This window comes from Nilaparvata lugens, chromosome 3, assembly GCF_014356525.2.
Source record: "Nilaparvata lugens isolate BPH chromosome 3, ASM1435652v1, whole genome shotgun sequence".
NCBI lineage: Eukaryota > Metazoa > Arthropoda > Insecta > Hemiptera > Delphacidae > Nilaparvata > Nilaparvata lugens.
This window is the reverse complement of record NC_052506.1, coordinates 57,421,457-57,448,998: the sequence shown is the minus strand read 5'-3', so window position 1 is coordinate 57,448,998 and position 27,542 is coordinate 57,421,457. Positions and strand designations below refer to the sequence as shown.

At 33.0% G+C, this 27,542-nt stretch overlaps 1 protein-coding gene across 4 annotated transcripts; it reads right to left on the bottom strand.

Annotated features, from left to right (window-relative positions):
- Window positions 1-1,489: 1,489 nt before the first annotated feature.
- On the bottom strand, window positions 1,490-26,677 carry LOC111051729 (cytoplasmic dynein 1 light intermediate chain 2). 4 transcript variants are annotated; one of them, XM_039424121.1, is made up of 10 exons: window positions 26,518-26,671; window positions 25,777-25,850; window positions 20,877-20,993; window positions 18,266-18,496; window positions 17,173-17,351; window positions 16,180-16,409; window positions 15,936-16,047; window positions 14,161-14,331; window positions 10,461-10,581; window positions 1,490-4,966 (listed from the first exon to the last, which is right to left on the bottom strand). In XM_039424121.1, exons 1-10 carry the CDS (start codon window positions 26,601-26,603, stop codon window positions 4,764-4,766), a joined length of 1,524 nt encoding a protein of 507 aa, XP_039280055.1. In that variant the 5' UTR covers window positions 26,604-26,671; the 3' UTR covers window positions 1,490-4,763. The 4 variants fall into 4 exon arrangements, with proteins under 4 accessions (XP_039280055.1, XP_039280056.1, XP_039280054.1 ...); XM_039424122.1 differs by having other exon boundaries at window positions 1,490-4,982; window positions 14,131-14,331; window positions 26,518-26,622; XM_039424120.1 differs by having other exon boundaries at window positions 2,995-4,966; window positions 14,131-14,331; window positions 26,518-26,677.
- Window positions 26,678-27,542: the final 865 nt, after the last annotated feature.

Below are 27,542 nucleotides of genomic sequence, written 5' to 3'. Positions count from 1 at the left end.
TTGCAGTTTTTATAAAAATGTAGGTGGAGGAAAAATGTTGTGTATATCACGAATGAAAAATGTTTTTTCTCCCTCAGGAAAACTGTTGCCCTCGGCTTTGCCTTGGGCTTCAAACTTTTCCCTCAGGGAGAAAAAACAGCACTTTTTACTCTAGATATACAAATAACTATTGAATTTAGCAATTGGCCATTTTTTGTGTATTGAAATACTGATTAAAGTACGGTACACTCAAGAAGGAATTTTCCATTTTTCGACCAAATTTGACTCATGATGCATGAATTTGAATCGCCTTGACGAGCCTAGAATAATATTGTAGTACAATGCGATCCGATGATTGTATCAAAGGTTATAAGTTTTTGAAATTTTAAACCTTGAGGTGTCCTTACCTATTATGAGTCGCCTCTCGACTAAATTAAGTGCATCTAACGAGTGATTCTCATAGAACATGATCTTATGAACTTATATCATTGTGCGAAATCTCAATGTGATGACAATGGAGTGTGTTATGATGGTTGAAGCTGAAACTTAGGTGTTTTTCAAAATAAAAGGAGCATTGTTAGTCAGGTGTACCGGGAAATCTATATGAGAGAGCGCTCTACCTAGTCTCAGATTTTACAGCACAAAATCACGCCCAGGGGATTTTGAATTTTACATTTGAATGGTAACAATCAGAAGATATTGTTGATCAAAAATTAAAATTTATCCAAAAAATGTTTTCTTAGAATTTTACTCATTTTTGAAGAATTGTAACTCATTGCTTTATAGAAAGTATTGAAGATAGATAGTTCCGAATTAAAAAAGGACGATGCCTGTCAAATTTAATGAAAATCTATTGGCGCGTTGCGCTGTGAATACGGAGCATGCATACACACATAAATGCATAAAAAGAGAAATGCATAACCTTCAACTTGTATATTAGACCTCACTTTCGCTTGGTCAAATAATATAATGAATGCGACCTTTGGGCATAAGGCCCATATGCATCATCTACGTTAGGTTTACATGAATATATGGTCGCATGTATAACTACTAATTCTGTGAACAGTAGACCTTGCGCAGTTATTAACCACAGCCTCCCCTAATACTGTCAACCAGAGTTGAAAGCAGAGAAAGGTCAAGGTCAATACTATTTGAGTTATAAATTGCATGTGCATGCTCTTCATCCCGTGTATGAATCGTATGAAACTGCGAAAATTTTGAACCGGTGGAAGGTTAAAATTTAAAGTTGTCTGGCACACGATTCGCACCTGTGTGTACGCAAGGCTTTATTCTAGATTAGATGTTGAAGGGATAAAGCTTTAGTAGAAGAAAAAAAGTCTACTAGAAATAATCATGATTATTACAGCATTTATAACTAAATAATCTCATAACTGATTTATGAATAGACATAAATAATTTATGAAAATCATGTGAACTGATTTTAGTTAATTGAAGTTACAATAAAAGTAATATTGATAATGTTCAAGGTTAATAAATCATAATCAATTCATCTTTTCGATACAAAGTAATCAATTTAATGTAAACTAACAAAAATGATTCTAAACCATAAATACTTTCTATTAAATTTAAAATGCTTTCTATAATTATGAAGAAAAACAAAAGTTGTCTAATTTAACAAACGTTGTAAAAAATATTTCTCCCTCATTTTGCAGTTTTGTGCTTAAAAAGTACGCTTTAATGCAGTAAAACCTCTAGAATACAAGTTCGTGGACTAGAAAAATGAGCTCAAAATATTCGCATAAAGTTCCTCTGCGAAAAGATTATAGCATTAATTTCTACATGCTAGCTATGATTGAACGTAAAGAAATAAGTAGGCTACTTCATTACAAAGACTTTTTCTGAAACAACTGTAGATTTCATTGAGAATAGATTATGGAAGCAATTAAAATTATAAAGCAAAACAGAAATAAATGTTTGTTTTTCAATGCTTGTAATATTTTTTATAACGTATTTCTACGTGGTCATCAAGACACTAAGTCACTTTCACTTTTTCAAAGATTGAGTATTGCACTTTCAAAAGAATAAATCAATTTCTCACTTAACTGCAAGAAATTTAAATAATTCGAAATGATTTAAATAATCCTATACATTTCTAATATGAATAGAGATTATAATCAATTATTCTCAAGCGAGTATTCTTTCATGTAGAAAGAGGTATTCACTTCACCCTACACGTCAGCATTGAGGATATCTGAAATTAAAACGGTAAAGAGAAAAGCTATTCTATTCAAACTGATCATCAGCACTCGTGAACTTGAAATCTCTTTCAAAGTGAATGTCTTGAGGCACTTCATCAAATAATTCTGATAAAAAAAGATTTATGAGGTTTCAAGTTCGTATTCTAAACAAGAATGGATCTTAGTAGGTGTTGTGACAATATAGGTTTGGTCTATAGTTTACATCATAATGTCTGGTTATTGCTCTGGAACTAGCAAATAGGAAATATACTTAGTAAATTAAAATTATAACAATATTAGTAATGAACTCGCATTACAACGTGAAAAATTGATGAGAATTATTTCATTAAAGAATACATTTGTTAAACCCAATTATTCATTTTTCAAAGATCATAGGTTCATAAAGATTGCTTTGTGATTTTCAAAGTCCAATATACTTGAGAAATGTGAACAAGTGAATAAATTTTGTTTGAAAATTAACAGTTGAAATTCATTTGAGTATAATAATATACATAAGAAAGGAGTTGCTTATTTTTATTAAATAATAGAGTTGAAACGCTATTTCAATTGAATTCTATTCCGGCTGAATACAATTTTCAATATTTTTGGATTTATCATATTTGAATTATTTTGGATCATACAATAATATTGATATTACAGTTCTTTCAAATATAATCTACTTACTGTTATGAGAAAGTAATCATAACTGTACAACAGTGAATTGCTATTTTCATGCTATTAACCAGCACTTTAACTTGAAAAATTCATGTTTAATATAAAAATATTATTAATTTAAACTGATACAATAATAAAGAGGGTATGGATAATATTGATCATGTTAAAAATTGCTTATGCCTACAAAAAAAGTTTCATCAGTAAATTAGCAACTGTCGGTTACACAAACTCCGATCTAAAATTTACCCCAGATCTCCGGTTAGAATATCATTGTTGATCGAAGATAACTTTAATTGGCATTTTTGCAATCGGCAGTTGGAATTATAACACCATCAAAATCTTGTCGCTATCGGAACAGTGTCAATTATATACACTGAAACTTTGCACTCATTCGAATCTTTGTTTCGCACTCGTTTGTCTCAATTCTATCAACAGAAAGTACATTGCACATGGAAAATTATAAATTCTAAATCACATATTGTTTTTATCCTTTACATAATAAAAATTGTTGAGAAATATGCGATTTCAAAAATCTAGAATTGTTCATTAGGTTTCTGGTTAAGAACAATTTTTCAAGTGGATATATTGCCTCCTTATCCTCTTTCCAATAACAGTATGGATTAAAACTCAATATACAGGGGTCTGTTGGATGTCGAGTTCAGAAATGTATTTTCTTTTCTCTTTCAAATTCACACCATTGTGAACACAAAAAATGAATATTTTTATTCAGTAAGTATACTATTAGGCTATTGATTACGTAGCTTAGTGATTAGTGATAAGAATCGAATTCTGTGGATTTTTTATAGACAATTGATACTTTACATAACACAGACAATTGATGTGCGACCTACAGTAAAAAAAATTCAGTTCGGGATATTGTACAAAATGTGTAAAAAAAGATGGAGAGATGAGGACAAAAATAAGGAATTCAAACATGCTACAGCGGAGCTTGAAAATTCAAATAGTTCCACACGTTCAATAGTTTCTAAAGAGAAACGGGTATTAATGCACTATAATCGAACTTTCGTTGATTTCATATCAGAAAGGAATAGAACTACGAGAAAAAGTAGAGTATGGGTTTGAAATTAAACCTAGAGTTAATGATCGGAATAATTTTGTTATGGGATATAATAAAACTCAATGAAAAAAATTAGAACCAACATTTTAATTTAAAATATCTAATTTGAAATTTACAACCTAGGGAAGATGAATCCGAATTAAGCAAAGAATAACGCCAGGATGCTAATTATTCACATAATTTTATAATATGCACAAGGCAATCTATCATATCACAAGAGGATTGGGATTGGAAACAAATTTGAAATAAAGTGCTATAAATCTATAATGAGTAAATGCAGCCTATTTTACACAAGTTGTTAAGCATAACTTACTGTGGATTACACATGGATTAAAGCTTAAAATATTAAGCAACTTGAGAAATTAACAATTCGCTTGGAATATAAATTAATTTTGATTAAATAAAAACACTTTGCTTATTAAATATTTACATAATATAAAAACATCACTTTACGCGATGCCAGTAGCCTAATATAACGTTTTCCAAGTACTGCATATTTTTATGATACATGATATTAATAATTTATTCAAATAATTGTTAATAAATATTTCATTACACTATATACCGCACATAACTCTTTTTTTAGTAAAAATATTTGTTTCATTTTCTATTATTTAAGACACGTACTTGTGTATACAAAACAATACACACTAATAATAATTTCATCTATGTTGATCCATAGTTTCAATTATTATCAATAATTATTATTCAAGTAAGTGAGTTACGCAACATAGTATCGAATTGATGAATGTTATATTGATAAATGATAATAGATTCGTGCATATAACAGGATTAGAAAATGAATAGTTGAAGAGTCTGGGCCGGAGCGGGTTCTAGCATTCGGAAGAGTTGTTGAGGTGGTCGGGGGGTGTGTGGGGGGGAGACGAGCTGCTCGAGTTGTTGAGCGTTATAAGGGGGGTTTGGGGAGGCGGAGGGGGCTTCTTGCGGGTGAGCCTGTCCAGTTCGGCTGCGGCGTCCGATCGCATCGCCGCCTTGTCCACCGGCGAGTGTGCAGCTGGACTTGTCGACAAGTCATCTGTACAACAAACAAACTATATCATCAAATACGATCTTTATGTGTAAATGTTATAAGTGAAACGTTATAGTGTTTTCTTAACTGCTTATCAAAAATATAATAAAGTAGCATTTATTATTTTTATTTGTATTTGAGACAATTATTAGTATAGTATAATATTGGCAGCATTGTTACTTTCATTTTAGTAACCTATTATTATTATTATTATATTTATCATTACCTTGTAACAATCCATTGCAATAAGTGATCATTTTTTGTAATAACGTTTTTTGGAAAATAAATTTCATTTCAAAATTCACTTATTTGTAGAGAGAGAGAGATAGCGAGAGAGAGAGAGCCATATTCTATAAAATGGATTGAGAGAATATTCAATGACATAGATTTACAAGACACACATAAACGGCACGAAGTTACAATTTGAAGTGAACATTCTCTAATATTATTGATAGTTACTCTGGTACAATAATATATCCAATATACATCATCAATACACCATTGTTTTACAATTATTCACGTGTCAGTAGAAATTAAGCTTGAATCACTTGAAATTAATAACCTGGTAATTAACAGCTATAGTCTGTTATTGCAGCAATGATGTTATGGGGTACAATGCGGCTAGATTTTAGGCTAGCTACACACAAATCGATTTTGGTCGTTCGATAAAAGATCGTACGAATTTTTACCGTACGACCAAAAATTGAAGTAGTTTTCAGACACATCGATTTTACAACGATTTTGATCGTGAACGTGCATTTTTAATGATTCGCATCAGCTGTTTGCCATCTGTTTGCTATGTGGTAGTGAAGCCGATTGAACGTTGGACGTTCAAACAAAATCAGCTTTTCACACATATCGATTTTGGTCGTCCGATAAAAAATCGAACGTCCAAATTTTTATAGTGGCGCAATGGAATGAATTACATGGAAAAATTACTAACACGTCGATCAACGATTTTTATCGTACGGACGTCGTGTAGCAGTCGTCTCTAGGCTCGACTATATACGACCGCTGTGTAGTGGTCGTGAATACAGTGGCGCATGTGATCAAAGCGGCAACTTCATACGCATCGAATTTTATTCGAACGACCAGCTCCCACATTTGGCGTTATCACCGTCATCAGAGAAGTAATTTTCGAGGTTATACAGAGTGTTTCAAAAATTACTACAACTTTGATAATTCATAACAAATTAATTCAAAAAAGATAAAGAACTGTTTACAGTGTTGTTTTGAAGGAAAAACTTCAAATTTTCATTTTTAATAGCTAGATAGTACTGAATTGCCTCATAACAAGTGCTAGTAGTAGTTAACCGTAGACTCCTGAGCATATTTTGTGGTCTGGTGGTTTCTAAAGCTGCGTTTACACCAAAGTTATTAACAAAATGCTTATTTTTCCGTCCTTATAGATCCTATTAGATTGAACGGAACTTGACAAACACATATGTTCATCATGTGTACGATAAGTTATGTTTAATCTAATACAATCCATAAGGACGGAGAAATAAAAATTTTGTTAATAACTTTGGTGTAAACGCAGCTTTAGAATTCGACATTTTGACGCAAAATTTGTTTTCTACTAACTTCATCTGTATATAAGAAAGCTAAATAGAACTCACTCACTCATCAACAAAACTAAGATTCAAAACCATGAAGCTCAAAGTTGATAGGTATGTATGTTCAGATGGCCCTCTAGGAGAGTACTAAGGACAAATTTTTAAAATATCCCAAAGTTACAAACAAAGTAAGCGATATTCCAGTATTTTATCATTTTTTTGAGAAAAAAAATACATAAAAGACTAAAAAGATTCCATTTTAAATTATTAGCTTAAGATTTAGAAACAGTTAAGTCTCTACTCCTACTGGCGAACAAGTGTTTCACTTATGGCAGTAGTTCTTCACCTCCAGCCGTATTTTACAGATAGATGATATAGAATAATAATTATTGTTTTTTTCTGATTGTCACATCTTTGTACTATTTTTGTGTTTTGGTGAAATAAATTGAATTGAATAATGTTCATATTTAGTAAAAAATTTCAGATTTGGTATGAAACTGTTATATTAGAAAGACTTCGAGGTAATGCCAAAGATACGCAAAAATCGGAGGTATTTTAGTGTTTTTCAGCGAGTCTCCTAAATTTGTCTGCGTTTACTTAACCGAGAACAAATGATCAGAAAATGGTCAAATTTAGGAACAGGTGTAAAAATTTAAACTTCCGAAGGAATTTGAAGTAACGTCAAACATAAGCACAAAATCTACGTTTTCCAGCGTTTCTTGCTTTTTTCGAGAGCAGACTGAAAGAAAACTTTCAAGTTACGTACAGTGGTTCAGCTAGGGTCATAAGATTTTGTGATGAGAGAGCTCCAATATTTCGCCAAAGATACATAAAAAATTCGCGTTCCTCCAGCGTTTTTAATCATATTTCTGTTTTTTCTCTCCTTTCTCAATAACTCATGTCTTCTTCTAACTTATTCTTCAAAAAGTATATTTACAAATTAATAGTGTTACAATAATTTAATGGATATAACCCCTGCGTGGATGATTCGTATGTGTGCAGAGAGGAGTCGAAATAAATCAGATAGTGAAATATAGTGGTTTGAATAAAAGAAATTGTGATAACTACTAAATTGTGATAACTAATTGTGAGTTAAATATGACAAAAAAATATATATATATATTGATATGTAATGATATCGTAATGATATTATATATCATTACATATATTATATATACACATGATTACAGTATAAGCATACAATATTAATAATAGCCAGCTCAATGGCGCTTGAAGGTTTTACTTGACAGTGATAACTTTATTTTATTTTAATACTGGTTTGAATGAAAGGAATTGAAATACTTGAAGATAGCATTTTCTCAGCTAGGATATAGAAATTTTATTTTGAGAGGACTCTAATATTTCGCCGGAGATACGCTGGAAAATTTTTCACACTTTCAGCGTATTTCTATATTATTAACATATTTTTCCATATTTCTTAACACTGACGTTACATACTTTATAATCATTCGTGATGGTGATAACGCGACACTTTTATATACTTCCATATGAATAACGCGGATGTCAAATTAAGTAGCACTGGCCTCTGGAGCCAATACTGGAAGCTATTGTAAAGAAATCTGGAATACTTGACGTAGTTTTGCGAAATCACAGCTTTTGATGACTGAGCCTGGAATGCCATCCACGAATGCCGCCTGAATGCCTGGAAATCTAGGATTTAATTGAAAATGACTCTTTTCACTGAAATCCAATGGATGTCAGTTAGATAATGTTGTTGTATACCATCTTGTATTAAGTACAAATTTTATTATTTGTTATTCGTATTTGGTATCAAAAACTGTTGTATTATAGATCATCTATCCTTGATTTTTCTCTTATTTGATTCAGTAAGAGCAGTTGTAATAGGTACTTTCGTGTTCTAATGCAGTGGAAAGAGTTAAAGTCGATCGTAATGATGAAGTGAAAATGGAAGACCAAAATATAAAATACAAAATAAAACGAAATTTTGATAAACGTCACATAGTGCAGTCACTATATAAATTGGTGCTTGCAATCTATATAGTAATTCTGAATTATTAATTTATCGACCGAGGGAAGTGAGGTCTAAGATTCAAGTCGACGGCTTTGCATTTCTCTTTATGTATATGTTTACATGTTTATATGCTCCGCATTAACGGCGAAACGCGTTAATAGATTTTCATGAAATTTGACAGGTATGTTCCTTTTTAAATTGCGCGTCGACGTATATACGAGGTTTATGGAAATTTTTCATTTCAAGGATAATATATAAGGAAAAGTAGCCTCCTTCATACACCAATAGGAGGGACTTCGTCCTCCTAGGTTTTTAATAAAGGCAGCGATTCAATTCAATTCAATATTAGAGTAAAAATCAGACTATAGAATTATTCATCATGCAATGGTGCATGCAATTAATATATGAATGTAACTTGGTAAAAAATCAGCTATCAATTGCATTCGATGAGGCATGCAATTGATAACTCGAAATAGCATAGTATTTTATCCCGACTTTTCCCTGCTTTCAACTCGGTAAGCTTTTTATAATAGTAGCATAGTTGTTTACAACAAATTATTGACATTGTCGGTACAACAACCCAAACAGCCATTAGTTTTAACACACCAATATCTCGCCGACACGACAGGACAGGACATAATTTACTCTGATTGACAGTAGCCTTAGTGAGGAGGCTGTGGTTAATAACTGCGCGAGGTCTACTGTTCACAGAATTACTAGTTTAATAGAACTAAAGAACTGAATGGATCGTTACGTGCGCATGCTCGTTACGGTGATGTCTTGGGATAAGATGGCCTTGTATCATTAAAATATTATTTATTTTAAATTGCCATATGATCACTCTACTCAAACGTTCGATAAAAGATCGTAAGAACAAATTCGATGTGTATGAAGTTGCCGCTTTGATCACATGCGCCACTGTATTCACGACCACTGAACGACCACTACACGACGTCGTGTTTAGTCGAGACATGAGACGACCACTACACGACGTCCGTACGATAAAAATCGTTGATCGATGTGTTTGTAATCACCCATTTATTTCATTGCGCTACCATTGGAGTTTGGTCGTTCGTTTTTCATCGTACGACCAAAATCGATGTGTGTGTAGCTAGCCTTACAGAAAGCCTAGTGGATCGGTCGTGTTTTCGAATACAGTTCTATTTGTACATCATAAATAATGCTATCAACCAGTGTCATTTTCATGACTCATAGTGTAATACACAGGTATTATTGTAAACTATTTTAAATGAAGATATAATTTTTTTCGGATAGGTGGGCGCCCTGCAACCTGAGCCCATTTTCGCCAATTTCCTCAGGTATTTACCAATTGTTCAATTTGTTTATTTCATTAATATACGGCATTAATTGTTCAGGCATAATATATAGTTTACGTAAAATTTAATAGTACCGGTATTTTCTGATGCTTCATTTACATGAATGTTTTGCGTACAATACAGCCCCTGACAAATTTAATTTGACTGAATTAAATTGTGCCCTTACAATTTCCCGCTCTGGGCTCCAATCCACTAAGCCCATTTATAGATCGGGGCCTAACCAATTTTATATTCAATTTTTTGTTTTTTAAAAGATCAAAAGCTTTCATTATCATTTGTTGTTGTTCACTCTGTAATTCAATACTACGTTATCTATCCATTCAGTATCGAATTATTTGTTACAAACTATGAAAACAACAAGTTTAATAAACTAAGAATTAAAAACCCTATATTATTTAAACTCCAGTGGTCGGATTGGAGCTAATAAGTATATTTTTGCGAATAAAAACTAATACAACATGCAAGAAGAATTGATTGAATAGAATAAAATTATGTGTTGTGAGCGAATTGTGCGAGAGAAAGAGCGCGCGCAGGTTAGAACAAATATTCTGCCTTGCCTGTAAAGCGAAATTATGAAGTAGAAACATGTAGGCTTGACAAAGTGGAATACATACTTGGAGATTTTAACGATGATGGGCTTCCAGCCGCGCCAGTCTTTTTATGCAACAAAGAGTTGAAGAAATTCGCCAAAACACCCTCGCCACTGCCGGCTGCTCCCGGCTTCGTCGGATCCATCTGCAAATCACAAATTAACAATACGGTATTACTGACTCAATTAATACAACAATATTTGACCAGGTCGTCTATTCAGAATATTTTGAAACACAGTCAAGTCAAATTTTGATTCACGTCCTATCTTCCCTTCCCTGAGCCCTGCATATCTAACTCCCTCCTTTCACGTCCCTATCACACACCATTCCCTTTCAGTTATACCTTACCTGCCTATTACATGGGAAACCATAGTTGGCAAGGTATTTCCCCCCTCTTTCTTCCAGCACACATCATTTTAGCAATATTGTCTTTTAATGTGTTAATATCATTGTGTTACTGTTTTGTTATTTGTTATTGTTTTGTTGTATATTGCATTTTCTCATTGTATTTGTGTGTGTTGTGAATAAATTGAATTGATTAAAAAAAATGGTCGTTTTTCAGGAAACAGCCCCGAAAGAATTTTTCTCGACGGTTCTATTCGTATTTTGGGGGCGCTGAATTCGAATATGAAATTTGCTGACATGCCAGATGGCGGCTTCACCCCAAAACCCCCCAAAATGTCGGACTTTTTTTAATTTTTCCATTTAATATCGAGAACCTTGAGTTTTTCGAGAAAAAAGCATACGTCACGGATCAACCACTTATAACTTTTAACAGAATCTCTTCGTACTACAGCTCATTCTTCTTAGCTCGTCAGGGCGGTTCAAAATCATGTATCATAACTGAAATTAGATCAAAAAATAGAAAATTCCTCTTTGAGTGTATTTCCATACACAAAAATGGCAAATTTCTATATTCAAAACTGTGTATCTCGGTAACCCGAAATGATAAAAAATGGTACTTGGTCTTGATTTGAAGAAAAGAATCTCTTCTTTCATGTGAGGTTTGATTTTTGTAAATAAAAATATAATCGTGAATTAAGATACGTTTGTTTCAAAAATCAAGAAATCTGCGATATTTTTCTCATTTTCATAGTCTCAAAGTTTTTCGATAATAAACAGTGATGCAAGATGGATTTAAGGCAACTCAGCTTATGCATGAGCATGAAATTCTCTTTCATTTGAGACCAATCGCAAGCTTCTATCATGTATTGTACTCGTTGTACTAGATACTCTTGAATAACAGTAAAATCGCAAGAAAAATGAGAAAATAAAAAACATCATTTTTTAATTTGCTGTAACTTTTGAACGTTATTGAAATCAGAAATGTGTTTCATGGGAGGGAAAAGGGAAGAAAATGCTCTACAACCTCGACTACTTTTTTGGATTTTTTGATCTGAAGTGTTTCATAAGTAACGATATGATAGTAAAGAGGGTAGAAGAAGGAGGGGAAGGCCGATGAGACGATGGAGGGATTGTGTGGAGGAGGATTTGAGGGGTAGGGGAATGGAGTTGGATGGCGGTGAATATGATAGCAGAGGCGCTTGGAGGCGGCTGACAGAAACAGCGACCCCGTATGGACACGGGAATAAGCTGAAGAAGAAGAAGAAGTATGTATTTTGCATAGAAAATGTATGTGTTTTCCCCCATTCTCCGGTTAACCCAACCCATATTTCCGTTATCTCGGACCAGCTCCGGTCCCTGATAGTCGGGGATATCGAGCTTCTAATGCAACCGGATATAAAAATTAGAATGATCAGAATAATGCTCATAAATAATAATTAGCAAGACACAAAAAATGTGCAAAGCTTGTGAATACAAAAGCTTAATTATTCTCAAGAATAATAATCTGATAAAAATGTTAATAAACAGATACTTAGCAATAATAATTCGACTAAGAATGCATGGAGCAGATAATTCGAGAATTGATTGATTGAATAAAAATCATAATTGAAAATGGAATGATCAAAGTTCTTCATTGCAGAAAATTATATTTTCAAACATGGGCAAACTCACTAAAAAATATTTTGATGTAAGAGTTACCAGAAAAAAAATCGAATGGAATTTCATATCTCACGAGACACTGGATTGAAAATGGGTAGTCTTATTGTGATTGTTTACGAACATCATTTTTTAAAACTAGCAGACAAATATTTTATGTGAACTGTAATAAAAATGAATCAGACACCAGGAGAAATTACTAAACATCAAATTTATAATGGAAATTACGAAGAAATTGAATGATGGCATACATGTCAAATTAAAAGCAAGCAAAAATTATTCTACCCATCATCAAAACTTGAAAGATTACAAATATACATTGCAGTGCATTCATTTAATTGGGAAATTTCCACAAAGCTTTATAGAATAACAAGTTGATGATATAATTTGGAATGATTATAAGAATCACTTAAAAATGGTAAGTGTCTATGACGTATTATTTTTTTGAAGAACTTAAATAGAAATACAAGATAAAATACTATCAAATGCGAGAATGAATACTACAATGAAGCAAGTCCTTCCTTAAAAAAGAATAATAAATTAAGGTAACAGATTTAAAAGATATATTGTAAAAATAACTCAATTATAAAAATCAACAGTTTCAAAATCAATAGTTTCTAATAGCGCTTTGCTAAAGATTCCTCATAAATATATTCTAGTAAACTCAAATTATTTAAAAAATATTTCATTTGGATTTGATAGAAACAAGCTTTCCTATCGATCAACTCTTGGAATTCACAGGCATCTATATTCATTATTTTCATGAAAGCTTTAGGGCCAAAACCACACTAGGCAGTTTTCCATTCGGCACGACAGGACAGGAAGCTCACTCGATACGCCAATCCAATCAGCCAAAAGAAGAGCTTCCAGTTCTGCCATGCCGACTGAGCCAACCTCGTGTGGCTTAGTACTTAATATTTAGAAGTCCTTTTAGTAGTTCTTTTCATGATATAAATTATATTACATGGATTGGTCATGTCGAAAAATGAAGTTTCACTAAAGTACAGTATTCAAAAATGCACAGTTCTATTTGTTGGTATGCGAAAATATAAAGAAATTAAAAATACCGAACCTATAGGCTTAGGTTGGCCACATGCGGCTCTTCAACATCCAAGTGAGTAACTTATTACATCGCAATCTACTGAGTTCGATCATGAGCCAGTATAGTGGGACCTCAATATAACGTATCTCAAAAAAATGACTTGCATCAGGCTATTCTTAATAAGAAAGTAGACTCAAATATTGAGATTAATGTAAATACCTAAGAACAACGTATTAGTTGTGTCGGAATTCTACTGTATAAAAGTAATAAATTAAACTGTATATAATTCCAATGTATAAAAGCGTTGCATGGGGGCATTATTAATAATGGGACTACTCTCAAATATTGAGTCTAATGGAAATACCTACGAACGAGGTATTAGTTGTGTAGGAATTCTACTACACTGTATTGAGAAGAATTAACAAATAATTCTCCTGCATTTATCAAAACTGAAAATTAATAGGAAAGATATTGCTTCATTGTAATGAGCCAAAATACACAGAGTACAATAGAGCGTTTGATTAAGTAGGCGGCAATCATAATGCTTAATTTGAAATGAAGCTCATGCTGTCGTTATTGAAATGTTTTTATCAATATTGACAGAGAGGCAGTGTACAATGGGTGTGCAATCTGCAATGTAGGGGATGTAACCTTGTTGGGAGATGCTAGCAGCGACTGTACCGAGGGTGATCCCTGCATGCGGCGGTCGCCCGTCTTCTGCACGCCGGCCGGCGATCGCATCGGCGACTCCTGGCGGCTCATTGGCGGCGCTCCCTGCTGCAGCAGAGCCTGCTGCTTCGACAGAAACGACTGCTCCTCTTCCGCTTGTATTTCACTTTCCCGCGTAACAGTCTGCACAATCAATCGCGTCACAATTATTTTCACACAATGCTATGTCATAGCATTCATTAAAGACAAAAGTGAAACAAACACATTATTTTCAAAAACTTTCACCACCCACTAATCTTTTGAACCAAAAATTTATAGCATGACGAAAACTTCATGTTCTCTGCTCGAAATGTCTTGATATTGGCAAACATAATCGTTGATAAAAAATACTGTAGGTCGGATAAAAACTATCCAGAAACCATACAAAGGTTTCTACTTATTATTTTTAAATAAAATTCTTACTTATTACGACACCCCATATCTATATGGAAATAGGGATGATATTCTACATACAGTTTGGCAACGCTGAAATTTCTTCGGATGGAGGACCAAATCTCCACTTATTTTATACAAACTATAATCGCCAACACTCAAGTGAGGATTGAAAGGAATTATTAAAAAAAACTTGAGCTTCCCAAACTAACTTCATAATAATTGAAAATAAAATAAACAAAAATCATGAAGTGTAAACATAACCTATTTTTTGACAATTTCTATCTAAATATGGGAAAGGAACAGTTTTGGGCTTTAAGCCTGTTGTTCCTTTCCCAATCATTCATAGTTGAGAATTATATTGTATGTAACAATGTATAAATGAATGATCATTTAGGTCAAATATGAGGGGGTGAAAATCCAATACAGACAGGTAGGCTGTATTAGAGGTGGCTATGGCACAAGAGATCTAAATAATTTTTCTCGAAATCGGGTTTACAGCTGATTTAAACTCGTGATAGTAGTAACTTTTTAGTGTATGAGTGGATAAATAGTTTCCTTTTCCCTCGTTCAAGCACAGTCTGAACCCCTCAAAAAAACCGCCATTCTGTTCAGATGAAAGTGGTCCAACTCAGAGTTGTATCACTTGTATCTCAGAGTTGTATCACTTGTATCTCAGAGTTGTATCACTTGTATCTCAGAGTTGTATCATTTTGATTCTTACCGTAGTATTGTTGAACGAGAACGCTGAATTTAAATATAATTCAGTTTTTGTCAAAATTGAGTTTAGTTATTGGATATTGTACTTTAATGAGTACTTTATCTCATACTACCGTTGTCAGTTGTCACATTGTTTTCCTTTGTATCTACACCAATATTAAGGTACCAATATTAGGTATTTGAGTTATAACACATAAACTCTCAAGAACTAATGAGTTCTGTTGAGTTTCAAAACAGTTCTACTTCATCAAACTTGATGCGATGACCTTTAATTAGTATTGCATTAGTATTGTACTTGAAGTAGTACTACAACTCTTACTATCGTTGTCACATTTCTATTCACAACAATATTAAGGTACGGTACCATCAAGTTATAACACTCTGATTTTCAAGAAATTGCAATTTCTGTTGGGTTTCAAATAAGCTTTTCTTTATTGAACTTTATCTTCAATTACAAACTTGAACTATCAGTAGTTCAATTGAGTAATTGTAACTCAATTTTTTATAATAAATTATTTTTCAGTCCTTCTCAATAGTCTCTCTTTAATTATATACTTACATGAGCTATCAAAATAGCATCTCTAGAAGTACCGATAATTTTCCAAAAAAAAAATAGAGATAATTTAAGAGCGTACCTTTCTTGTTACTGGTGGAGCTATTACATCTCTGTAGTAATCATCTGGCTTCATACTTTGCATGTTTTCAAACAATATACTAATTTTCTTCATACTATCCCATCCAGATGGTCTGTTGACAAAAAGAAAATTCATAATTCAAGTAACTCACAGAAATAGTAAAGTCGCATTAGATCAATTTTGTGACACTAGGTTCAGCTTAAGATAATGAACGTTTAAAATAGTGGAGCAATTAATTACTTACATGAGCACAGCATCTTTCTCGACGACAAGTGCAGGAGTTCGAAAAGGAAAACTATAAATTCTATGAGTCAGATATTTGTAGAGCAAATCACAATTTTTATCTTCTTTGGCTGATGTGTAGAATAAGCCAGCTCCATATTGCAAACAAAACCTTCGTATCCATTGCTGGATGAAATCGAAATATTCGTCCCTATAGTCGGATTCCTTTTCTAATGTTGACATGTAATCCGTCTGAAATAAGCAAAAAACAGATCCATGTAAATTATTTGTCGATAAACAATTTAAATAGATAAATTACTAGATGCAGTTTGATAAATTACAACCCTCCTGCCATCTTGTTTGATAATAATCTACAGTTCTTGTGATTAGTTCAATTTTAGCCTTTCTTCTGATTTGATTTCACTTATGAAGTGATGGAGCAAAGCATAGAAATCTTCCCAATTTTGCTTTAAATACCGTTCTTCAAAAATTATAATTTCTTCTAATCACGGGTTTTCTCACCTACCATTCAAGATCAAAGAGAGTTTCTTATAGAATACATAGAGTGAAGGGAGCAAAGCCAAAAAGAAAGACCGGAATGTGAAAGTAACAACATTTTATTTAGGCCGCATTCACCTCTAAGAATAGAATAGAATGTCTTTTTTATTTGGTGACGTGGCGAAGTTTGTACAGTAATGTCCACTCTACTACTTAACCACGTCGTTAGCGAAAAAACAAATACAATACAAAAGCCACATATTATAAGAAAACAAAAAAAGTGATAAATATGAGATATTTTCTTTTTGAAAAAGAAAATGAAATTTTTCATATGAAAATTATCTTTTTTTGACAATTTCTTAGTCTTTTTCATTCAATATAAATATGAGAATTCAATATTATAAAATGAAATCACAGCTCAGCCTATGCATAGGTAATAATGATTGTTTAATTGATATTATTCTACCCTCTTTGATTTAATCTAATAAATATCTACGAAAAATGTAAATTTTCTTACCTTAGTTACTACTACAACTATATCTAGGCCCAAATTCCTCGTGAGCACTCCCTCTCCTAGGGGGAAAACATCGCCATCCACACCATCATCTCCATCCAAATTCCTCGAAGTTCTCCTTAGAGGAGAATCCAAATCTAGATCTTCACCCTGGTCCACATACTCCTGCCATCTTCTCGTACCTGTGTCACAAATCAATACATTTTGTTAAAATTATTAAAATTCAAATTTAATTACATGGATATATTTATAGATTACGAGCAGGTAACCCGTACTCCGCAAAGGGCCTAATTAAAAACTTGACTAACTGAAAACTTGACCTACTGGAATCTTGAAGAATTTAAAATAGACCAATAACCATCCTCGGTAAATTGATAATAATCTATATGCAAAATTCCAAGTTAATCAGTCCAGTAGTTTCGACGTGATGATGAAATACCGTCGATACGTGATGACGTCATTTGTGAATCTCCTATCCCGTGGTACGTGTATAATCCAATTCTCCCCATTATTGTATTATAATATAATTGATAAATATTAATATTGATGCATTCTTTTATATGAAAGTAACCATCGTAGCAATTTACTATGCATATTAAGATAAGTATGAAGGGAGATACAACATATGTATTGTATTGAAAACATTACAATAAATATTATGTTAATTTCTATTTGATCTTAAGATATCTTAATCTTATCTTAAGATCTAACATCTTAATATGTTTAAGATGATAATTTTGTATGTATGTTTATTTTTATTAATAATATTGTTGAATTATATTTTTTGTAATAATGTTCACAAATAAATGGATGAAATGAAATACAGACTGTATGAACCTATTAATAGTTCAGGGAAATAGATGAAAAATAAATATTTTTTCGCTCTATTTCACAAGATATCATAAGATATAATTTATATAAATTATGGAATTTATAGGATGCGAGCAAGGTAATACTGCATGTGGTCTGTGGCCATGCGGCATATTGACCATTAGTAATAAAATTGATCACTAATATTGATATTAGTATAGTTACATTTCAAATTGATCAACAGTTGGATCAGTCAGTGGAATGAATCTAGGTTGCAATAGCTTACATTTCTGTCTGTACTCCTGCAGCTGGTCAGGTGGGATTTTGAGCCGATCGATGTGATCATGTAGGACTGTGGCCCAATTCTCCAACTGTTCAAGGAGGCTCCAGGGCGTCGTCATGGCGACGACGAACATGACGAGGGTGTGCGGGAATGAGGCGGGTGTCAAAGCGAACCTCAGCAGGTGCGCGTGTGAAGGCTCACCGTCCAACACCCACACACTCAGTCGCGTATGATCTGCAAAGCGAAACACATTCACATCAACTCATCTACTACTATTTCCATTGAATTACTGTTTAGGTTAGACTTGTCCATTCAACACAATCAATAGATCAGATCACTTCATTCTGTAAGGAACTGTACGAGGGCGAATTCTCTCACTTTCATTTTTCATTTCATTGTCGAAATGCATTCATCTATATAATAAAGAGAGAGTAGTGTTGTGTTTGTTCGTGTGTTCGCATCAAAACAATCATGTCAACTTGTGGATTGCATACCGGAAAAACGGGAATGATTTAGATCTCCAAATTTTACACATAGATTCTAAAAATTTCAATCTCGTGCACCTGGAAGCCCAAATTTCAATTTTCCTTCTAGATTTTTCAGAATTAATGTTCAAATTCATCTATGCTACCGTACATGAAGTTTCCATAGGCTACATTGTTGAGCCCAAAGTGTGTTTTTTATGAGAAAGTTATAATGCTGTTACAAGACTATCATTTTCGAACAGCCGTGTAGCTCAGCGGTAAAACGCTAGCTTACGGAGTGATGGTTCCTCGGTTCGAATCCCGATGCTTCCCAATTTTTTGTTCTTAATTTTTTCCCTCGAAACGTATTATTATCAATTATTTTTTGAAGGAGTTTGTTTTCATTACAATTGAACTTGGATTTTATCAAATAATTATTTTTAATATAAAATTTTGCCACCAGTACAAATGAAATGGACATAGTCTTCATGCTGTAGGCCTATGATTGAATTTCATAAGAAAAACATGAATAGATCACAATAAAATAAGTAATAATTTATATTCTTCAGTTATAATGTACTATCAGACACGAATTCGCAGTGAAACGAGTATTTTAGGTATTTTCCTGGAATTGGGAAAAGAAAAGGCTGCCTGATTCAAATTGAGGAGGATCCTAATCGAACTAAAATTTATTGATGTATTGGAAAAATCAGTATGATTCTGTGAGGTTTTCAAGTATTATGTATTCTTCAGTTTTCTATACTATAATAAAGGAAAGAACTGGCTTATACACGTAAGGAATAGGGAATTATGTTTGACGCATCATCACGTCTGAAATATACTCAACTGATTAATTTGAAATTTTGCATATAGATTCTCAATTAACCGAGGATGGTTATTTATGCCTATCTTCAGTTCTTCGAGATTTCATTACGTCAAGTTTTTAATTTGTCATGCTTCCAGTTGTTGTATAGAAGCAGCTGAACATTTCTTTTAAAAGTACACTAGAAGATAGGTATAATTGGGGATCCTATTCGAATAAAAATAACTGATTTTCTGTCGCATCAAAACAGCACCGATTTCTCAAACCGTTCAAAAGTTATTCTCATTCAAAGATACTGATAAATCATCCATCTATCCATCATCTTTACTATAATAATGGAAAGAGCTGGCTCATACACGTACGTGATGTAGGAAAATTATGTTTGACACATCATCACGTCTGAACTACTGGACTGATTGATTTGAAATTTTGCATAAAGATTCTTCATTAACCGAGGATGGTTATAGGCCTATTTTCAAATTTCGAATTTTTTATTACGTCAAGTTTTCATTTTGCAGTTTTAAAATAGACTCTTGCGAAGCACGGGTTACCTACTAGTGTTTTATAAAACGTAAAACCGATTTTTTATTTATCAAGCGGTGTTCTTACAGGTTTCCTAGAACTTATCTTCAACAGTGATGACTGGTTAGTAGCTATACAAAATTAATCGCTTTGGAGATTAGCGAGCCTTTAACTGGGTGTCCAATTCCAAAACGGATCTGGAGATACAAGCGTTTCTATGAACTCACTTTGGTTCTTGTCTGGCACGGTACAATTATTAAGGCAATTTTCGATCATTTCCCGACTAGCTAGTCTTGAAACTTTCTGTATAAGTCAGAAACCGATGACAATGCATTCTTTCATAATTCAGAAACCAATTGACTGAGGGTACAGGATATCATTAAAAATGCATAAGTAAAACTTGTAGTAGACTACATTATACAGTAGCTACAAATCACATGGATCAATTCTTGTAGAAAACATCTATCTATTCTATGTGATAGATACATGTCTCTATTCTAAATTCCTTGACATGATAACAACTCCTTGGATAACAATTCCTTGGATGATAACATATATGAACATCGGCTTTCTCAATCATTATAAACAACATGGCTTAGATTCGAACTTCGTCTTTTTTCGTTCGCGGTCGGTAGTTTCCGTTGACTTTGATTCCTTCATGAGAAGGCATGGTCAAAAGATGTTCATAGTATATTATTTGAAATCGTGTGTATTAGATTTGAAGTTTTGGTACACACAAATTAGCGCAGCCTGGACTACAAAAAAGTAACTATAGCCAATAATTGATAGACATTCGCACACATACCTTCTCGATATTCGTCTCGAACATCAATGTACGCATATTCTAAGCCAGATCCTTTTTTTGGATCCTCAACACCTTGGAGCTTTGCGATCAATGTTGTTTTACCAGATTCGTTGTCACCTACAGAATTCATAAAATATTATACAGTATATTTAAAAATACATAAACTTATAAAATCACTTCATTTATATGGGCTACTTTATGTTCATATTATCTAGTGTCAACTTGTTCAAGTTTTACATTTTAACTTGAAAACGACCAATGGTCGAAACTAGTCGTTAAAATATTTTAAAGTTTTTAATTAAAAGGGTATTACAAGTTTTTATACTGTTTTTATCAATTTATAAGTACAAAGAAAGACAAACTTGAATATTGGGTAATAAGAAATGTAAGAGAACCTAGCCTTCAATAAGGAATGTTAGCAATGTTTTTTACCACAGTAATTTAGGAATGGATCGAAAATTAAATAATCTTGAAACGCAATGTTGTTATCTTGAATTAAGTTAGAATTAATTTTTCATATTATTCGTAATCTATTAGGCCTATTTCATCTCGGCATATTTCAGCGACATATTTTTAGAAATGATTAGGCAGAAGAAAGGAGTAAATTAAGTACTGCATTAATACAAAGTACGAGTAACTCACTATGTCAACTTGCAAGCATTACTTATCTTATACCTACAAGTAATCATACACAAATCAAATGAATGAGTGGAAAATAAACAACAGGTTTATCAGCCCAAAACTGTTCCTTTCCCAAATTTTGATAGAAATAGTTTAGAAAAACAAAAATAGGTTATACTCCTTCACTTCATTAATTTGCGGCAAAATGTAAATCGCCCAGTGAATGATATTGAACTGTACTTCAATAAACTTTTTCAACAAAAACACAGTTTCCGTTACAAGCCTATAAAACAGAAGCTTTTATACTGATTATCAAATATATTATTGCAACGAGAGAGGAGGCCAACACTTGATTCAAAACAGCTTATATAGGCCTATTGAATAAGAACCATACATTTTCAATTGATGAAAGTTCATAGAATATTCATGAATAATATTAAACAATATCGTGTTGGCTGAAATATCAAGCCTAGTAGAAACAAAATAATATTATACGTAGGCTACAAAATAATTGTAGAGAATTCCCTAGGAAATTAAACGTACATGTCTACAATATAAGAAAAAGGAATAACTTTCTAATAAAAATAACAAGGAAGAAAGGTCTAATCAAAGTTCAACCTATATGGGTATGAGGTTAGTGTTTATGGGGTATGAGAGTGTTAGTGTCAGATTTAAAAATCAACAAAAACAAAATTTAATAGGATTGAAATTTTAAAATTATGATAATTTATTGTATAATGTAAACCTTTAATACTTGGGTTATTGTTTGTTTTTTTTAATAGGATTGAAATATTACGATTATGATAAATTGTATAATGTAAACCTTCAATACTTGGGTTATTGTTTGTTTTTTTAGTCGTGTATATCCAAATTATAATTATGTTTCAATTATACATTATTGACATATGAATAATATCAAGTAGGTACACTACCAAAGTATCACACACAACCCAGAATTTGACAGTAAATGACAACTGAAACAGAGGAGTAAGGAGAAAGAAAAAGGAAAGTTAAAAAACAATTTTCAGGAGCGTTATGTTAAACAAGGACAGATGTCTATCCTTTGCACTTGGTCGCAATACTATATTACTGCTTAGGGCTGTTTGCACAGTCAAAGATAAACTCGATTTAATCAGCTGGTGGCTTAAACTCAAAATGAAAAACATTATAACAAACTAAACTTGATGAAGATTTAATCCAGTTTAAAATGAAATTTAGTTAAAACTGTGACTGTGCAAACGGCCCTTAATGCTATAACTCAGGACATGGTTTGTTTTGAACTTAGACCAGTTATAGAATAGACACGCTAGGAAGTCTAGCCTCTGAAGCCAACATCTACTGCAATATCACCATATCGTAACGTCAGCATCGGATAGAAAACTTTTCTGCAGTTAGTTTACATAGTTTTCTATCCGATGCTGACGTCACGATATGGTGATATGGCAGTAGATGTTGGCTTCATCGACTTTCAGTATGAATATACAATGGGCCGCGTCTATTCTATAACTGGTCTAAGGTTTTGAACGCTTCTAAACAGAAAATACAATAGCTTCCATCAATGGCTACCATAATGGTGTTAAAACAGTTTTTGAAAATTTATTTGTTTCATTCCTTCTTTTTTCTCTAAAGGTGCAATTCATTGACACGACTCGAGCCGCGCGGCTAGAATTGTCGTTAAGGAAGTGCACCTGAACCCTCAACTGAATAAGACGATTCGGCTAAAGTGAATACTAGTAAAGTAAATACTAATTCAGATGAATAAATAGTTTATGAGATATGTATGGTACTTGAAAGGGCGTGTATAACATGTTAATTTTACTTATCTATAATATAAAAAAGAAAGAACTGGCTAATATACGTATGGGATAGGAAATTCACGAATAGCATCATCACGTCTGAACTAATGAACTGATTAATGTGGAACTTTTCATATAGGTTCTTAATTTACCGAGGATAGTTATATGCCTATTTTAAATTCTTCAAGATTCCAGTTGGTGAAGTTTTCAGTTTGTCAAGTTTTTAATTAGACCATTGCGGAGCACGGGTCACCTGCTAATAAGTGAGAAGTGAACCAAAGAGATGCTCCTCATCCAACTCCTGCAGCGAATGCATGGGCCTCTCCAGCAGCCTCCTCCTCCTCAGTACTGAGTTGGATGAAGAGTCTCTCTTTGGCGTCGCAGCTCCTCTTCAACCCAGATGAGTATTGGGTTTTAGGTTTTATATATGACACTGCCGATCTGGAAACCCCAGTCCTTGGCGACAACATCAAGTATCAAGTGAGAAAGAATACTGATGGAAATACGTATTTGAGTTTAGTTTACACACTTTGTTCGTGACCAAGTACTCCTTCTACTCAAGCACCTGTAATCACCCGTATTTACTTGACATTCAGAGCACAATCCGCTAGTGTTTCGCTATTGATTTCCAGAATTAATTTGAATCAGAATGAATCAAGTTTATCATGTCTATTTTTATTCCAATAGCCTACTCTTTCTATTTCTAATACTCGTTTTTTTTTTTACTTTTAACTTACAGTAATTTTTATTTTTCTCAACTTTGATAATTGAATCATGATTATTCGTGAAATACTGAAAATAAATAATTCAAAATGCGACCAGGTTTTAGAAAAATTTAATTTATTTTTTATTTATCTTTATCTCTTAATTTACTTGGTATTAATAGAATTCTAGGTGTATTCTGTACAAATAAGTTCTACTCTTTTTTCTAAAAGTTTTCTACTTATTCATTCTCTGTTCTAAATAAGTCAATTTTTTTATTTGCTTCAATAGTTATAGGAATTCTACGCTGTAATTCTTCAAGGCTATGATATTTTCTCATGAAAACATTTTTTCTCGATCGTTACTTTTTGAGATATTAGCGCCTAAAGTTTACATTTTTGGGACAGAACATTTAAAATTCGGTAGGAGATAAATCCATGATATTCAGAGGATAAATTCTTCATGGTATTTGTAAGTTGATTGAATGGAATAAAATGTTTTTGAAAATATCAATTTTTGAGAAAGTTAAATTGATAACTTTCACAAATATTGATATTTTCAAAAACATTTTGTTTTATTCAAACAACAATACCATGAATAATTGATCCTTAAAATCTCTTACCGAATTTGGAATGTTCTGTACCAAAAATTTCAACTTTAGGCGCACATATCTCAAAAAGGGGAAAAAAATTTTCCTGAGAAAACTTTTCATTTTGATAGCTTGATGATATACAAATTGAAAAACTTTAAAAATATCACCAGTAGAAAGCTTATTTTTAGCCTTTGCACAGCCTTAACAAGCTGCCTCCTGGTTTGAGGCAGTTGTATGAGGCCGCCTTCGAGATAACCGTCAGGAAGCTGTTTTGTGACAAGGCATATTATAATGCGAATGAGTTTGAGTGATAATTTAAATTTTTATTTAAAGTAGTCACTGTATGGATCTGCTATCTGGATAAAACTTAGTTGTGTGTGTAAAATTACATGCATTGAAATTTGATTTTATGACGCCATCGATCTCACAAATGTGAGTAATGGATGAAGCAGAAGGTATAACGAATTTTGTTTTTCCCCAAAACTTGAAAAAAAATATTGATAAGAATATTATTGATAAATTATTGCTCAGGTCTAGTCTGAACAAAATTAACAGAAAGTCAGTATTTACTTTTATGATTTAGTGAAGAGTAGATTTTATGCATCTACTTTTCAGTATACTCTGTTAAAAATTACTTCTTACTTGGGATGGACATACGCAGTAGAGAAAGCATACAGCGGGAGGGATACAGAGGCGCAATGTTGCCGTTTTGAAGCGGCCAGCATTCTTCAACTTCTAGTGACTGTTCATGTGATAATGTTAAACATGCGAAGGTTCCTGTCTGAAAGCAGTCAGAATTAAGCTGACAAATTGGCAACTGCGCTTCAACCTAAGACTCTATGATTCACTTTAATTGGCTGATCTCTCTCCATTTCTCTGCGCCGCATATTTCTCCAAGTCAGAAGTAATTTTGTTCGGACTATAATTACTAACGAAATAGTAGTAGGTACGTCTACTTATCAGTAAATACTGAGCAGGCAAAAGTGAATTTCACGCACCTAGGATAGTCATAAATATTTTAGTTGAAAAACGCAAGCAGAAAGCCTACTTTTTATGCAGATTAGTCATTGCAATATTTAATTACCTAAGTTTTTAATAATTTGAGATAGTTTCAGAAGACATATATATCAAGATTGAAATTGAAAAATCCATATAAATTACACATTGTTCAAATATCTAGCAAACTTACCCAATACAAGTACCGATTTACATGATGGCAATTTGGTGCTACCTCTTGTTTGAACTTCACTAAGAATTGATGTCCTGCAACATTAAGGCTTATATTAAATTGGATTACAGTTTAAAATGCGAATCAAAATTTTTTCAATGATAAAGAGCTGTTGTTTTTTGACAAAACTTAATCTTCTACAAGATTATGTCTGACCGATTCCTCTTCCTTAAATGGAAATTAATATATTTAGAAAAAATAAATCAACTTCATCCAGTATTACGGTATCCTATGATAGGGCGGTGCAAACCTATTAGATCCAAATAGTTTAGCTAGTTACTCCAGTCGTTGGGATTATGGTTATACCACAAATTTATATAAAAAACATACGGTAGGTGAAAGATTTATTTCATTTCCTAAAGATTATGATTTAGGACAAAAATGTTTTGATTTAATGACAAATAATATTACATTAGACTAGCTTAAAGCTTAGTAATTGATATCTTTGGTTATGTGTAACTTTGGACAAGATGAATTTGAAGGCCCAAATGTAAAGTACTTTTAATAATATAAAGAAACAACAAAGTTATTCTATGTAATTGAAGTGATTCATAGTTTCTTGGACAAAAATATTTATAATAATGTGTGACAAAGCCTAACCCATCATTCATAGGAGTAGGACAAGAGGACATGCCAGTACGGTGTCAACAAGACCAATTTTTAAATTATAAATAGTTTGTAATGAACAAATGTTAGAATTACCATAGATTATCATCCTTTTCATCTTGTTCTTCCTTATCATTCATTGAAAATCCAGGAGAATCGGATTTTTCTAACGTACGCACCATTTTGACATACTGAAGAAATAGTACTGATCGGAATCGGAATGAGAATCTTCCCGAGCTACGAACTAGAAGCTTATGGACTACTAGCCAAAGAGAATTGACTCGCGTACAAGCAACTCTATCAAATTTCTAGACAGCTTCAAGAGCACACCCGTCCAAAAATCACAATGACAAATACTTCACACGCGTTTTGAAAATTTCTCGAATACAAAGTAGCAGTCATCAGTTGTTTGATAAGTGTGTTTGAGTGTAAAATTATCAATATTTTAGTATATAGTGAGGTCTACGTTATAATGACAGTATTTGATCAACTTTGATGTTGCTTTATATCCTTGACTATCATTCTACAAAGAAGGTATTACTATCCTTTTATAGCTCCGCAACGATGCCAAATCTGTTTTTGGCAATGTATAAATATAATTAATTAATGCAGAGGCAAGGCAACGCTGTTCTATCTTTATCCACTGCCATTACTATGTGGACCTCATTATATGCACAGAAAAAGAAATTCCTTTTACCTTGTGTAGGCTACTATTACTAGTTGAACCGATGTGAGGATGGTGATGCTGACAGCTCTGCTAGATATAGAAACTTTAAACAATTCTACAAGAGGAGGATCGAGCTGGCTAAGAGGTTGGCAACTGAGCGACAGATCGAGGATGCACCTAACCAATGCAAAGCTGCCTGGGATGTGATAAATACATACAGATCCATGCCACGGAAAAAGATCGACTTTGCAAGCCCGGATGACTTTAATGGCTTCTTTGTGGGTTCGGTTCAGGATATAGTGGATTCCCTGCCTGATACTGCCATTGATCCAATTGATCTGTTGGAAGGAAGAATCCAGCCGGGACAGGAGCATCTCTCCTTCTTTCGCCCCACCACACCAGCTGCCTTGAGGAGGATCATACACTCTTTCAAACCCTCAAAAAGTCCAGATGT